Consider the following 16,966-nt stretch of genomic DNA (forward strand, 5'->3'; position numbering starts at 1 on the left):
ACAGACAGACACAGCTCAATGACAGACAGACACAGCTCAACGACAGACAGACAGACAGACACAGCTCAATGACAGACAGACACAGCTCAATGACAGACAGACAGACACAGCTCAATGACAGACAGACACAGCTCAATGACAGACAGACACAGCTCAACGACAGACAGACACAGCTCAACGACAGACAGACACAGCTCAACGACAGACAGACACAGCTCAACGACAGACAGACAGACAGACAGACAGACAGACAGACAGACAGACAGACAGACAGACAGACAGACAGACAGACAGACAGACAGACAGACAGAGCTCAATGACAGACAGACACAGCTCAATGACAGACAGACACAGCTCAATGACAGACAGACAGACAGACAGACAGACAGACAGACAGCTCAATGACAGACAGACACAGCTCAATGACAGACAGACACAGCTCAATGACAGACAGACAGACGACAGACAGACAGACAGACAGACAGACAGACAGACAGACAGACAGACACAGCTCAACGACAGACAGACAGACAGACAGACACAGCTCAATGACAGACAGACACAGCTCAGACAGACAGACAGACAGACAGACAGACAGACAGACACAGACAGACAGACAGACAGACAGACACAGCTCAGACAGACAGACAGACACAGCTCAACGACAGACAGACACAGCTCAGACAGACAGACAGACACAGCTCAATGACAGACAGACAGACACAGCTCAATGACAGACAGACACAGCTCAATGACAGACAGACACAGCTCAATGACAGACAGACACAGCTCAACGACAGACAGACACAGCTCAATGACAGACAGACAGACAGACAGACAGACAGACAGACAGACAGACAGACAGACAGACAGACAGACAGACAGACAGACAGACAGACAGACTCAATGACAGACAGACAGACAGACAGACAGACACAGCTCAACGACAGACAGACACAGCTCAACGACAGACAGACAGACAGACAGCTCAACGACAGACAGACAGACAGACACAGCTCAACGACAGACAGACAGACAGACAGACAGACAGACAGACAGACAGACAGACAGACAGCTCAGACAGACAGACAGACAGACAGTTCAACGACAGACAGACAGACAGAGCTCAATGACAGACAGACACAGCTCAACGACAGACAGACAGACACAGCTCAATGACAGACAGACACAGCTCAATGACAGACAGACAGCCAGACAGACAGCCAGACAGACAGACAGACAGACAGACAGACAGACAGACAGACAGACAGACAGACAGACAGACAGACAGACAGACAGACAGACAGACACACACACAGACACAGACACACACAGAGACACACACAGACACACAGAGACACACAGAGACACACAGAGACACACACAGAGACACACGGAGACACACGGAGACACACAGAGACACACAGAGACACACAGAGACACACAGACACACGGAGACACACAGAGACACACAGAGACACACAGACACACACACGGAGACACACGGAGACACACGGAGACACACGGAGACACACGGAGACACACAGACAGAGTTTACCTTGATCATGTCTGTCCTCTCCAGCAGTCGGCAGATCATACGAGACTCCAGCTTGCCGATGCACATCCTCGCACGCAACGCACTCTGAGAGATGCCCTTGGTCCCGCAGGACACGACTAGATCAGCCAATCGCAAAGCAGAGAGTAAGACATTCGACCAATCAGAAATGGAACCGTTCCCGGTCTTAAAAAAAAAAAAAAGGAAAATGTATCTATTTCTACATCAATATTTTGGCCAATAAGAAAAGAGCAAACCAGAACGTACTGATCCCATAGGCCTGTGAGAGTAAGTCTCTCTCCATGATCCGCCCCTCTGTGGGGACGGTCTTCCTATTTGCTCCTCCCCCATCATCATCGTCGTTATCATCATCATCCTCAGCCTCGACCAACTCCTTCCTCACATAGGGTTTGATTAGCTTCAGACAGCGAGCCACCACCTTGGTGCCTAGAGGAAAGGAAACAAGGGGTTAGGGAACAAGGGGTTAGGGAACAAGGTGGCCCCAGTGAGGACAAGGAGAGTAAGGAAGGGGAGTGAGTGAGGAAGAAACAGGGAACCAGACAAAACAAAGGGCATCAGGAGAACCAGCCGTCAGACTAGTGTCCAGGAGAACCAGCCGTCAGACTAGTGTCCAGGAGAACCAGACTAGTGTCCAGGAGAACCAGCCGTCAGACTAGTGTCTAGGAGAACCAGCTAGTGTCAGACCAGCCGTCAGACTAGTGTCTAGGAGAACCAGCCGTCAGACTAGTGTCTAGGAGAACCAGCCGTCAGACTAGTGTCTAGGAGAACCAGCCGTCAGACTAGTGTCTAGGAGAACCAGCCGTCAGACTAGTGTCTAGGAGAACCAGCCGTCAGACTAGTGTCTAGGAGAACCAGCCGTCAGACTAGTGTCTAGGAGAACCAGCCGTCAGACTAGTGTCTAGGAGAACCAGCCGTCAGACTAGTGTCTAGGAGAACCAGCCGTCAGACTAGTGTCTAGGAGAACCAGACGTCAGACTAGCGTCTAGGAGAACCAGCCGTCAGACTAGTGTCTAGGAGAACCAGCCGTCAGACTAGTGTCTAGGAGAACCAGCCGTCAGACTAGTGTCTAGGAGAACCAGCCGTCAGACTAGTGTCTAGGAGAACCAGCCGTCAGACTAGTGTCTAGGAGAACCAGCCGTCAGACTAGTGTCTAGGAGAACCAGCCGTCAGACTAGTGTCTAGGAGAACCAGCCGTCAGACTAGTGTCTAGGAGAACCAGCCGTCAGACTAGTGTCTAGGAGAACCAGCCGTCAGACTAGTGTCTAGGAGAACCAGCCGTCAGACTAGTGTCTAGGAGAACCAGCCGTCAGACTAGTGTCTAGGAGAACCAGCCGTCAGACTAGTGTCTAGGAGAACCAGACTAGCGTCTAGGAGAACCAGCCGTCAGACTAGTGTCTAGGCTAGTGTCTAACCAGCCGTCAGACTAGCGTCTAGGAGAACCAGCCGTCAGACTAGCGTCTAGGAGAACCAGCCGACTAGTGTCTAGAGAACTAGCCGTCAGACTAGGAGAACCAGCCGTCAGACTAGCGTCTAGGAGAACCAGACTAGCGTCTAGGAGAACCAGCCGTCAGACTAGTGTCTAGGCGAACCAGCCATCAGACTAGCGTCTAGGAGAACCAGCCGTCAGACTAGCGTCTAGGAGAACCAGCCGTCAGACTAGCGTCTAGGAGAACCAGCCGTCAGACTAGTGTCTAGGAGAACCAGCCGTCAGACTAGTGTCTAGGAGAACCAGCCGTCAGACTAGTGTCCAGGAGAACCAGCCGTCAGACTAGCCAGTCAGACTAGGAGAACCAGCCGTCAGACTAGTGTCTAGTAGAACCAGACTAGTGTCTAGGAGAACCAGACTAGTGTCTAGGAGAACCAGACTAGTGTCTAGGAGAACCAGCCGTCAGACTAGTGTCTAGGAGAACCAGCCGTCAGACTAGTGTCCAGGAGAACCAGACTAGTGTCTAGGAGAACCAGCCGTCAGACTAGTGTCCAGGAGAACCAGTCGTCAGACTAGTGTCTAGGAGAACCAGTCGTCAGACTAGTGTCTAGGAGAACCAGCCGTCAGACTAGTGTCCAGGAGAACCAGCCGTCAGACTAGTGTCTAGGAGAACCAGCTAGTCAGACTAGTGTCCAGGAGAACCAGCCGTCAGACTAGTGTCCAGGAGAACCAGCCGTCAGACTAGTGTCTAGGAGAACCAGCCGTCAGACTAGTGTCTAGGAGAACCAGACTAGTGTCTAGGAGAACCAGACTAGTGTCGTCTAGGAGAACCAGCCGTCAGACTAGTGTCCAGAGAACCAGCCGTCAGACTAGTGTCTAGGAGAACCAGACTAGTGTCTAGGAGAACCAGCCGTCAGACTAGTGTCCAGGAGAACCAGCCGTCAGACTAGCGTCTAGGAGAACCAGACTAGTGTCCAGGAGAACCAGCCGTCAGACTAGTGTCTAGGAGAACCAGACTAGTGTCTAGGAGAACCAGACTAGTGTCAAGGAGAACCAGCCGTCAGACTAGTGTCTAGGAGAACCAGACTAGTGTCTAGGAGAACCAGACTAGTGTCTAGGAGAACCAGACTAGCGTCTAGGAGAACCAGCCGTCAGACTAGTGTCCAGGAGAACCAGCCGTCAGACTAGCGTCTAGGAGAACCAGCCGTCAGACTAGCGTCTAGGAGAACCAGACTAGTGTCTAGGAGAACCAGCCGTCAGACTAGTGTCTAGGAGAACCAGACTAGCGTCTAGGAGAACCAGCCGTCAGACTAGTGTCTAGGAGAACCAGCCGTCAGACTAGTGTCTAGGAGAACCAGCCGTCAGACTAGTGTCTAGGAGAACCAGCCGTCAGACTAGTGTCTAGGAGAACCAGCCGTCAGACTAGTGTCTAGGAGAACCAGCCGTCAGACTAGTGTCTAGGAGAACCAGCCGTCAGACTAGTGTCTAGGAGAACCAGCCGTCAGACTAGTGTCTAGGAGAACCAGCCGTCAGACTAGTGTCTAGGAGAACCAGCCGTCAGACTAGTGTCTAGGAGAACCAGCAGACTAGTGTCTAGGAGAACTCAGACTAGTGTCTAGGAGAACCAGCCGTCAGACTAGTGTCTAGGAGAACCAGCCGTCAGACTAGCGTCTAGGAGAACCAGAGACTAGTGTCTGGAGAACCAGCCGTCAGACTAGTGTCTAGGAGAACCAGCCGTCAGACTAGTGTCTAGGAGAACCAGACTAGTGTCAGAGAACCAGCCGTCAGACTAGTGTCTAGGAGAACCAGCCACAGACTAGCGTCTAGGAGAACCAGAGACTAGTGTCAGGAGAACCAGCCGTCAGACTAGCGTCTAGGAGAACCAGCCGTCAGACTAGCGTCTAGGAGAACCAGCCGTCAGACTAGTGTCTAGGAGAACCAGCCGTCAGACTAGTGTCTAGGAGAACCAGCTAGGAGAACCAGTCAGACTAGTGTCCAGGAGAACCAGCCGTCAGACTAGCGTCTAGGAGAACCAGCCGTCAGACTAGTGTCTAGTAGAACCAGACTAGTGTCTAGGAGAACCAGACTAGTGTCTAGGAGAACCAGACTAGTGTCTAGGAGAACCAGCCGTCAGACTAGTGTCTAGGAGAACCAGCCGTCAGACTAGTGTCCAGAGAAGACTAGACTAGTGTCCAGGAGAACCAGCCGTCAGACTAGTGTCTAGGAGAACCAGCCGTCAGACTAGTGTCTAGGAGAACCAGCCGTCAGACTAGTGTCTAGGAGAACCAGCCGTCAGACTAGTGTCTAGGAGAACCAGCCGTCAGACTAGTGTCTAGGAGAACCAGCCGTCAGACTAGTGTCCAGGAGAACCAGCCGTCAGACTAGTGTCTAGGAGAACCAGCCGTCAGACTAGTGTCTAGGAGAACCAGAGACTAGTGTCTAGGAGAACCAGACTGTCTAGGAGAACCAGCCTAGTCAGACTAGTGTCTAGGAGAACCAGCCGTCAGACTAGTGTCTAGGAGAACCAGAGACTAGTGTCTAGGAGAACCAGGAGAACCAGCCGTCAGACTAGTGTCCAGGAGAACCAGAGACTAGCAGGAGAACCAGCCGTCAGACTAGCGTCTAGGAGAACCAGACTAGTGTCTAGGAGAACCAGCCGTCAGACTAGTGTCTAGGAGAACCAGACTAGTGTCTAGGAGAACCAGAGACTAGTGTCAGGAGAACCAGCCGTCAGACTAGTGTCTAGGTGTCTAGGAGAACCAGACTAGTGTCTAGAGAACCAGACTAGTGTCTAGGAGAACCAGCCGTCAGACTAGCGTCTAGGAGAACCAGCCGTCAGGAGAACTAGACTAGTGTCTAGGAGAACCAGAACCAGACTAGTGTCTAGGAGAACCAGACTAGTGTCTAGGAGAACCAGACTAGTGTCTAGGAGAACCAGCCGTCAGACTAGTGTCTAGGAGAACCAGCCGTCAGACTAGTGTCTAGGAGAACCAGACTAGTGTCTAGGAGAACCAGCCGTCAGACTAGTGTCCAGGAGAACCAGCCGTCAGACTAGTGTCTAGGAGAACCAGCCGTCAGACTAGTGTCTAGGAGAACCAGCCGTCAGACTAGTGTCTAGGAGAACCAGCCGTCAGACTAGTGTCTAGGAGAACCAGAGACTAGTGTCTAGGAGAACCAGCCGTCAGACTAGTGTCTAGGAGAACCAGCCGTCAGACTAGGAGAACCAGACTAGTCTAGGAGAACCAGACTAGTGTCTAGGAGAACCAGCCGTCAGACTAGTGTCCAGGAGAACCAGCCGTCAGACTAGTGTCTAGGAGAACCAGACTAGTGTCTAGGAGAACCAGCCGTCAGACTAGTGTCTAGGAGAACCAGCCGTCAGACTAGTGTCTAGGAGAACCAGCCGTCAGACTAGTGTCTAGGAGAACCAGACTAGTGTCTAGGAGAACCAGCCGTCAGACTAGTGTCTAGGAGAACCAGCCGTCAGACTAGTGTCTAGGAGAACCAGCCGTCAGACTAGTGTCTAGGAGAACCAGACTAGTGTCTAGGAGAACCAGAGACTAGTGTCTAGGAGAACCAGCCGTCAGACTAGTGTCTAGGAGAACCAGCCGTCAGACTAGTGTCTAGGAGAACCAGACTAGTGTCTAGGAGAACCAGCCGTCAGACTAGTGTCTAGGAGAACCAGCCGTCAGACTAGTGTCTAGGAGAACTAGTGTCTAGGAGAACCAGCCGTCAGACTAGCTAGTCTAGGAGAACCAGACTAGACTAGTCCAGGAGAACCAGCCGTCAGACTAGTGTCTAGGAGAACCAGCCATCAGACTAGCGTCTAGGAGAACCAGACTAGTGTCTAGGAGAACCAGCCGTCAGACTAGTGTCTAGGAGAACCAGCCGTCAGACTAGTGTCTAGGAGAACCAGCCGTCAGACTAGTGTCTAGGAGAACCAGCCGTCAGACTAGTGTCCAGGAGAACCAGCCGTCAGACTAGTGTCTAGGAGAACCAGCCGTCAGACTAGTGTCTAGGGTCTAGAACCAGACTAGTGTCTAGAGAACCAGACTAGTGTCTAGGAGAACCAGACTAGTGTCTAGGAGAACCAGCCGTCAGACTAGTGTCTAGGAGAACCAGCCAGACTCAGACTAGTGTCTAGGAGAACCAGCCGTCAGACTAGTGTCCAGGAGAACCAGAGACTAGTGTCTAGGAGAACCAGCCGTCAGACTAGTGTCCAGGAGAACCAGACTAGTGTCTAGGAGAACCAGCCGTCAGACTAGTGTCTAGGAGAACCAGCCGTCAGACTAGTGTCCAGGAGAACCAGCCGTCAGACTAGTGTCCAGGAGAACCAGCCGTCAGACTAGTGTCTAGGAGAACCAGCCGTCAGACTAGTGTCTAGGAGAACCAGACTAGTGTCTAGGAGAACCAGACTAGTGTCTAGGAGAACCAGCCGTCAGACTAGTGTCCAGGAGAACCAGCCGTCAGACTAGTGTCTAGGAGAACCAGACTAGTGTCTAGGAGAACCAGCCGTCAGACTAGTGTCTAGGAGAACCAGCCGTCAGACTAGCGTCTAGGAGAACCAGACTAGTGTCCAGGAGAACCAGCCGTCAGACTAGTGTCTAGGAGAACCAGACTAGTGTCTAGGAGAACCAGACTAGTGTCAGGAGAACCAGCCGTCAGACTAGTGTCTAGAGAACCAGACTAGTGTCTAGGAGAACCAGACTAGTGTCTAGGAGAACCAGACTAGCGTCTAGGAGAACCAGCCGTCAGACTAGTGTCCAGGAGAACCAGCCGTCAGACTAGTGTCTAGGAGAACCAGCCGTAGACTAGTCCCAGACTAGGAGAACCAGCCGTCAGACTAGTGTCTAGGAGAACCAGCCGTCAGACTAGCGTCTAGGAGAACCAGACTAGTGTCTAGGAGAACCAGCCGTCAGACTAGTGTCTAGGAGAACCAGCCGTCAGACTAGTGTCTAGGAGAACCAGACTAGTGTCTAGACTAGTGTCTAGGAGAACCAGCCGTCAGACTAGTGTCTAGGAGAACCAGCCGTCAGACTAGTGTCTAGGAGAACCAGACTAGTGTCTAGGAGAACCAGCCGTCAGACTAGTGTCTAGGAGAACCAGCCGTCAGACTAGTGTCTAGGAGAACCAGACTAGTGTCAGACTAGTGTCTAGGAGAACCAGCCGTCAGACTAGTGTCTAGGAGAACCAGCCGTCAGTGTCCAGGAGAACCAGACTAGTGTCTAGGAGAACCAGCCGTCAGACTAGTGTCTAGGAGAACCAGCCGTCAGACTAGTGTCTAGGAGAACCAGACTAGACTAGTCTAGGAGAACCAGCCGTCAGACTAGTGTCTAGGAGAACCAGCCGTCAGACTAGTGTCTAGGAGAACCAGACTAGTGTCAGACTACTAGTGTCTAGGAGAACCAGCCGTCAGACTAGTGTCTAGGAGAACCAGACTAGTGTCTAGGAGAACCAGCCGTCAGACTAGTGTCTAGGAGAACCAGCCGTCAGACTAGTGTCTAGGAGAACCAGACTAGGGAGAACCAGCCGTCAGACTAGTGTCTAGGAGAACCAGCCGTCAGACTAGTGTCTAGGAGAACCAGACAGTGTCTAGGAGAACCAGCCGTCAGACTAGTGTCTAGGAGAACCAGCCGTCAGACTAGTGTCTAGGAGAACCAGACTAGCGTCAGAGAACTAGCGTCCAGGAGAACCAGACTAGCGTGTCTAGGAGAACCAGACTAGTGTCTAGGAGAACCAGACTAGTGTCTAGGAGAACCAGACTAGTGTCTAGGAGAACCAGCCGTCAGACTAGTGTCTAGGAGAACCAGCCGTCAGACTAGTGTCTAGGAGAACCAGACTACCAGAGAACAGACTAGTGTCTAGGAGAACCAGCCTCAGTAGTGTCTAGGAGAACCAGACTAGTGTCTAGGAGAACCAGCCGTCAGACTAGTGTCTAGGAGAACCAGCCGTCAGACTAGTGTCTAGGAGAACCAGCCGTCAGACTAGTGTCCAGGAGAACCAGCCGTCAGACTAGTGTCTAGGAGAACCAGCCGTCAGACTAGTGTCTAGGAGAACCAGCCGTCAGACTAGTGTCTAGGAGAACCAGCCGTCAGACTAGTGTCTAGGAGAACCAGCCGTCAGACTAGTGTCTAGGAGAACCAGCCGTCAGACTAGCGTCTAGGAGAACCAGCCGTCAGACTAGCGTCTAGGAGAACCAGCCGTCAGACTAGTGTCTAGAGAACCAGACTAGCGTCTAGGAGAACCAGAGACTAGTGTCTAGGAGAACCAGACCTAGTCAGACTAGTGTCTAGGAGAACCAGCCGTCAGACTAGTGTCTAGGAGAACCAGACTAGTGTCTAGGAGAACCAGCCGTCAGACTAGTGTCTAGGAGAACCAGACTAGTGTCTAGAGAACCAGCCGTCAGACTAGTGTCTAGGAGAACCAGACTAGTGTCTAGGAGAACCAGCCGTCAGACTAGTGTCTAGGAGAACCAGACTAGTGTCTAGAGAACCAGCCGTCAGACTAGCGTCTAGGAGAACCAGACTAGTGTCTAGGAGAACCAGCGTCTAGGAGAACCAGCCGTCAGACTAGCGTCTAGGAGAACCAGCCGTCAGACTAGCGTCTAGGAGAACCAGCCGTCAGACTAGCGTCTAGTAGAACCAGACTAGCGTCTAGGAGAACCAGCCGTCAGACTAGCGTCTAGTAGAACCAGCCGTCAGAACGTCCAGGAGAACCAGCCGTCAGACTAGCATCCAGGAGAACCAGCCGTCAGACTAGCGTCCAGGAGAACCAGCCGTCAGACTAGCGTCCAGGAGAACCACCAGACTAGTGTCTAGGAGAACCAGACTAGTGTCAGACTAGTGTCTAGGAGAACCAGCCGTCAGACTAGCGTCTAGGAGAACCAGCCGTCAGACTAGTGTCCAGGAGAACCAGACATCAGACTAGTGTCCAGGAGAACCAGAACTCTCCTGGTATCTCCTGGCCTACTGTCGGGTTAAGGTAGTGAGGTAGTGTGTCGGGTACATACCTCTCCTGGTATCACAGGGGCCTACTGTCGGGTTAAGGTAGTGAGGTAGTGTGTCGGGTACATACCTCTCCTGGTATCACAGGGGCCTACTGTAGGGTTGAGGTAGTGAGGTAGTGTGTAGGGTACATACCTCTCCTGGTATCACAGGGGCCTGCTGTCGGGTTGAGGTAGTGAGGTAGTGTGTAAGGTACATACCTCCCCTGGTATCACAGGGGCCTACTGTAGGGTTGAGGTAGTGAGGTAGTGTGTAGGGTACATACCTCTCCTGGTATCACAGGGGCCTACTGTCGGGTTGAGGTGTTCAACTGGTTTAATGACCACTTGGACCAGTTTGGCTGCTTGCATGTACTGATACATACGCTTGAAGGTCCTCTCACTGATACTCTGCCGAGAGAAAACACACTGCTGATACACACTGTCCTGATACACACTCTCTAACCTCACACTGTCCTGATACACACTGTCCTGATACACACTGTCCTGATACACACTGTCCTGATACACACTGTCTAACCTCACACTGTCCTGATACACACTGTCCTGATACACACTCTCTAACCACACACTGTCCTGATACACACTGTCTAACCTGACACTGTCCTGATACACACTCTCTAACCTCACACTGTCCTGATACACACTCTCTAACCACACACTGTCCTGATACACACTGTCTAACCTCACACTGTCCTGATACACACTGTCCTGATACACACTGTCCTGATACACACTGTCCTGATACACACTGTCCTGATACACACTGTCCTGATACACACTGTCCTGATACACACTGTCCTGATACACACTGTCCTGATACACACTGTCCTGATACACACTCTCTAACCTCACACTGTCCTGATACACACTCTCTAACCACACACTGTCCTGATACACACTCTCTAACCACACACTGTCCTGATACACACTCTCTAACCTCACACTGTCCTGATACACACTCTCTAACCACACACTGTCCTGATACACACTCTCTAACCTCACACTGTCCTGATACACACTCTCTAACCACACACTGTCCTGATACACACTCTCTAACCACACACTGCATGTCCTGGTACACATGCATACAAGGTCCGCTCAACGATGCAATGTTAACTGGAACACAGAGGTCTCACCAGTTGGTCTCGTAGTGTGATCATGGAGGCTGTGTGGTTGGGCGCCTCTGACAGGAGGTTAGAGGTCAACTCCATCAGGATATCATACTTACTACGCCTGGAGAGAGAGAGAGACCCAACCAAATCATGAGAAAACAAAAAGATAATTACTTGACACATTGGAAAGAATTAACAAAAAAACAGAGCAAACTAGAATGCGATTTGGCTCTAAACAGAGAATACACCGTGGCAGAATACCTGACCACTGTGACTGACCCAAAATTAAGGAAAGCTTTGACTATGTACAGACTCAGTGAGCATAGCCTTGCTATTGAGAAAGGCCGCCGTAGGCAGACATGGCTATCAAGAGAAGACAGGCTATGTGCTCACTGCCCACAAAATGAGGTGGAAACTGAGATGCACTTCCTAACCTGTCCAATGTATGACCATATTAGAGAGACATATTTCCCTCAGATTACACAGACCCACAAAGAATTCAAAAACAAACCAAATTTTGATAAACTCCTATATTCCTATAGGACCATTCTTAGTTTCTACCTGACTAGTTGATTACACAGGCAATACTAAAGTGCCTATAAGAACATCCAATATTCAAAGGTATATGAAATACAAATCGTAGAGAGAGAAATAGTCCTATAATTCCTATAATAACTACAACCTAAAATTTCTTACTAATTATTTCTTATTAATCGGTGTCATGACGTTGGCCTGGGGGGTAGGTTTATGAGAGTCATAAATACCTCTTCCCCCCTTTTTCCTCTCTCCACCCTACTGAGGTTACATTTGCACAACCCTTGGTTAACATAGAGATTCTGGGAACATCAGAAGGTGGGGGGAAATGAACTATATTCTGGTAATCCGACCAATGGAACATATGTGGTGGTACTTAATGAATATGATGTCAGTTTGGTTGTCATCTGAGACATTGTCATCAATGATAAGATGACATAAACTATACAGTGGAAAGTCTACACATCAGAGTTATCAGATTCACATGGAATTGTTGTTCAATTTAAATGTTTGAATATGAAATTATTTGTGATGGGATGAAATGTGATTTTAGCTTCTAAAATGTGAGATTTGGGTTTTCATAAGATAGGGCTCTGCTCAATGTGAAGGGACATGGGCTATAAAACTTTTCAAACACGCCCTCCTCGTATCGGCGTTGAAAAATCATAAATCGGTCAACCTCTAGTAAATACAATCCATATTTATGTTTATTTATTTTCCCTATTGTACTTTAACCATTTGTACATCATTACAACTTCTGTGAGTGTAATGTTTACAGTTAATAAACAAAAGTGAAATAAACAATAAAAATGATCTACTTCACTTGCTTTGGAAATGTAAACATATGTTTTCCATGCCAATAAAGCCCTTGAATTGAATCAGGTTTAGAATTGAAACAGGTTAGAGAGTGCATCAAGTTTAGAATTGAATCAGGTTAGAGACTGAATCAGGTTTAGAATTGAATCAAGTTAGAGAGTGAATCAGGTTTAGAATTGAATCAGGTTAGAGAGTGAATCAGGTTTAGAATTGAATCAGGTTAGAGAGTGAATCAGGTTTAGAATTGAATCAGGTTAGAGAGTGAATCAGGTTTAGAATTGAATCAGGTTAGAGAGTGAATCAGGTTTAGAATTTAATCAGGTTAGAGAGTGAATCAAGTTTAGAATTGAATCAGGTTAGAGAGTGAATCAGGTTTAGAACTGAATCAGGTTAGAGAGTGAATCAGGTTTAGAACTGAAACAGGTTAGAGAGTGAATCAGGTTTAGAACTGAAACAGGTTAGAGAGTGAATCAGGTTTAGACTGAAACAGGTTAGAGAGTGAATCAGGTTTAGAACTGAAACAGGTTAGAGAGTGAATCAGGTTTAGAACTGAATCAGGTTAGAGAGTGTGTACTGACCGGTCTACGTGGAAGCGTTTGAGCAGGAGCAGTATGGAGTGTTGCTGTGCTCCGCTGGCCAGTCTGAGGACATGAGACTGCATGGTGATCAGATCATTCTGTGTCAGAGACTTCCTCAAGTAGTGCATCTTCCTCGCGTCCGTCCTGCACCAATCACAACACAGCTTATTACATAGTGTGACCAATCAAAACAGACAATAAGTGGTATTCCAGCAACTTTGCAGAGATGAGAAAGTGACAGAGAGCATGCTGGTACATAAACACTAAAGAGGTAGAGGAGATCACTGTGGTTTTCCTGTCAAGCCAGCTACTTGAATGAGCAGGAGTACAGGTCTCTCAGTAGCTAAAGAGGTAGCAATGTGTTTTCCTACTTGAATGAGAAGGAGTGCAGGTCTCTCAGTAGCTAAAGAGGTAGAGATGTGTTTTCCTACTTGAATGAGCAGGAATAGCAAAAGAGGTAGAGATGTGTTTTCTTACTTGAATGAGCAGGAGTGCAGGTCTCTCTGTAGCTCTCCCTGCCAGCGGGCCCTCCCCACCCTCTCCAGGATACAGTATGAGTGGTCAGTCAGCTTCAAGTCCGGGTCTCCTCCGTCACCTATTAACACCCTGAACCTTAACCTCTGGGAGGCCACCATTACCAGCTTCCTCCTCCACCTGGAGGAGGAGAGGTCATCATGGGTTAGGGGTTGTTTTAGGACCATTCTGAGTATCTACCTGACTAGTTGATGACAAGTTGTGGATTGATTCTACCTGGAGGAGAGGTTATCAGTTGGGTCTATGACTTTCTGTAGTCGGGCCAGCTAATGTAATGTTACCAGCCGGTCCCATATCACTCCCCTTGGCCCTAAACCCTTGATGAAACATGCTGACCACACAGCTCACGTCGCAAAATACATTTAAACACGTTATTCAATTATTGCACCCGCGCTGCTCGCACACCAACCAGCGTCTGCGTGGCCAAGCGCTAAAATAGAAGTCATTTCTATTTCTGACGCTGAAACATAAACCAACGTACAACACCAACGTGCACCACCGTTTACAACACCACCGTTTACAACACCACCGTTTACAACACCACCGTTTACAACAACACCGTTTACAACACCACCGTTTACAACACCACCGTTTACAACACCACCGTTTACAACACCAACGTGCACCAGTTTATTGCTTCCACCTTACAGATCTACAAACATTGAAGTGGGCGATATACCGTTTATATAGCATACCGGGGCATTTCGAAACACCGATGGTATGATTTTCAATTTCGCCTCGCATGCTCCGCCACGGCTTATAACGATAACGAAGTATAACTATATAAGTGTCAAATTAGATCCAGCTCAGGGATCCAGCTATGCGTTTGCTAACTTGTTAAGATCAAACTTCTTGATTACAGCCGAAACATAACAGCCTGAGTAACAGCCAAGGAGAGGTGGAGGAATTGGGACCAGCTGGATATGAATGTGTTAGAGATATCTTTTTTATTTTACCTTTATTTAACTAGGCAAGTCAGTTAGGAACAAATTCTTATTTTCAATGACGGCCTGGGAACAGTGGGTTAACTGCCTGTTCAGGGGCAGAACGACAGATGTACCTTGTCAGCTCGGGGGTTTGAACTTGCAACATTCCGGTTACTAGTCCAACGCTCTAACCACTAGGCCACCCTGCCGCCCCATCTTCAATTCACACACACACACACACACACACACACACACACACACACACACACACACACACACACACACACACACACACACACACACACACACACACACACACACACACACACACACACACACACACACACACACACACACCTTTTGAAGGCGTCCTCTAACGTTACACATGGCGTCAGGTTGGTGGTGCGGATGATTGGGGTGACGTTTCTCCTCTCCTTGAAGAAGACACACGAGCCCTGGATTCCACTCTTATCCTCCAATAAGATCTGGACAGGGTAGGAGTCCACTCTGTCCCAATGGGATGCTTCCTGAATCCCTGTGTCTGGATCTATGTCTGCAAATCTGAAGAACAGACATACGGCATGGAGAGGGACAGTGGCGTTGGCAACTTGCACGCAGCTAATTGAACATTTGGCACTAGATATTCAGCCATCAAGGTTAGTTAACTAGTTAGTAGTGTCAGCTTTGGTGACACTACTAACTGAATGATTTTACTAGCTAGTTAGATATTTTGTTTCAAATTCATAGGCTATCAAACAATGCCATAACGCTACAGATGTACGACATGGGGAAAATGTATAGCAGGACTGATGTTGGGAACTGGGAAATCCAAGTTCAAAACACATTTTTGTAGTTGGAGCTAGTTCTCTCCAATTTCTCATTTGTTTTGAACGTAGCTAGACAAGTGACGGCTCGATCACGCCGACAGTGTCAATGCATTTTGGTCGACCAGAAGACGTACATTCATTCCAATGTAACGCTGCGTTTGCCTTGCAACATTGCGTTGCAGTGCGTTATGTGTGGTACGTACGTTGGATTTATCTAAAGTGTCCGTCAAACTGTACGCGTAGACGGCTTGACAGAAATGGCAGCATTAGGTAAATGTTGAACTTTTGTTGCACACATATCCAGATGATGCTCCGTCCCATTTTTTCGTACCGACACTGTACGTGTGATCGACGCGTAAGACAACTCCAACCTACCGGTCGACGAGCACGACGTCCGCTCTCTCTTGCGGCAGCTCGAAGAAGTCGACTTCACGGTTCGAGACCAAGGATTTCCAAATGAACTCTTTAGTACACGGGTCTAGATTCCGTGGGAAAACGGGGTTCCTCTTTTCCAACCGAATCCACAGAGAGAGGATGGTAACCCCGTCCAGTCCCTCCAACGCCACTTCGTCCATTACTATGTCAAGCGGATCCATGTCTCGCAAACTAACGTTAGTTCACTAGCTCCGCTGCAAACTCGTAACTCAAAGTTTAAAACATGACCAACTACTACTGTACGGCTCGATATGCATTCAAAGCATCTGCATTGTATCCCGTTGAATTAAAACCGCTGAATTAAACGTGAAATCAAGCACATTTTACGCAGAAATGTATGTTTTCTTTGGAAGCTGACGTTCCAACTGTGTTCCTATCGTGACGTTGCACGTGTAAACTTTGACCTTGTGTTGTACGTCATTCCGCGTCACTCAAACCGTTTCCTGGAGGACATTTCCCGTTGTTCCACAAGATGGCGTCCTACTCACATTTACCTGTAAACATCAAAACGGAAACTGTATAGTCATCGTCACAACAATTCATTGAGGGCAATAAACTGAAATCAACAAACGTTATTGCATCCAACTCCTGATATTAAAGGGTCGTTACAATATGTTGCGGAATAGCTCGGGACTGTCCTATAAGTGAATGGAACAAATATGAGGATTGCCTGTATACATTACGGGATTTTAAGTCGTGGACATAAAAGCATGTTCAATAGGAACTGTCCCTAGGAATAGGGCCCTAGATTGGTACCTTTTGCAGACTATGTATAGATTGGTAGTAGGGATGCACCGATATTACATTTTGAAATGGCCGATACTGATATATATTTTCCTTGCCAAAAACCCGATACCGATATAAAAAAATGTTAGTGGCCTTTTCAGCATTCTAGTAGTTAAATAGTTTACACACAGCAAAAAGTTTTTTTTGGGGGGGCATTTAAACATGTCCCCATTACCAGTAAAACATTATCAAAACCTATTTCTTTCACTTACTTGCTGTGCTGTTTTGTTCAGTCATTTCATTCTCAACCAGGATTTCATCATGTCACTGTGTCTGTTTCATGTTATTCAGCTGTGTATGTAACATTTCACGTAAACCCTGGCAACACAGTTTCCTGTCTGCATCGAAGTACCTAGCATTGAGCATGGTGGCAACACAGTAAAGAGGCTCAGAGAGAATGCCTGTTAAAGAAG

The 16,966-nt window shown here is 48.6% G+C and overlaps 1 protein-coding gene across 1 annotated transcript in view; it reads right to left on the reverse strand.

The window, feature by feature from the left end:
• The window catches only part of LOC124018418 (general transcription factor 3C polypeptide 1-like), a 137,570-nt gene extending 121,398 nt beyond the window's left edge, over positions 1–16,172 (reverse strand). The window contains exons 1-8 of the mRNA XM_046333728.1: positions 15,708–16,172; positions 14,863–15,066; positions 13,523–13,699; positions 13,046–13,189; positions 11,142–11,238; positions 10,269–10,392; positions 1,823–2,002; positions 1,559–1,674 (exon numbers count right to left, since the gene is read on the reverse strand). Of these exons, the coding sequence (XP_046189684.1) occupies positions 1,559–1,674; positions 1,823–2,002; positions 10,269–10,392; positions 11,142–11,238; positions 13,046–13,189; positions 13,523–13,699; positions 14,863–15,066; positions 15,708–15,928 (1,263 nt within the window). The 5' untranslated portion in view covers positions 15,929–16,172. The remainder of the gene's footprint in view (positions 1–1,558; positions 1,675–1,822; positions 2,003–10,268; positions 10,393–11,141; positions 11,239–13,045; positions 13,190–13,522; positions 13,700–14,862; positions 15,067–15,707) is intronic.
• Positions 16,173–16,966: the final 794 nt, after the last annotated feature.

This window comes from Oncorhynchus gorbuscha, unplaced genomic scaffold (assembly GCF_021184085.1).
Source record: "Oncorhynchus gorbuscha isolate QuinsamMale2020 ecotype Even-year unplaced genomic scaffold, OgorEven_v1.0 Un_scaffold_505, whole genome shotgun sequence".
Classification (NCBI taxonomy): domain Eukaryota; kingdom Metazoa; phylum Chordata; class Actinopteri; order Salmoniformes; family Salmonidae; genus Oncorhynchus; species Oncorhynchus gorbuscha.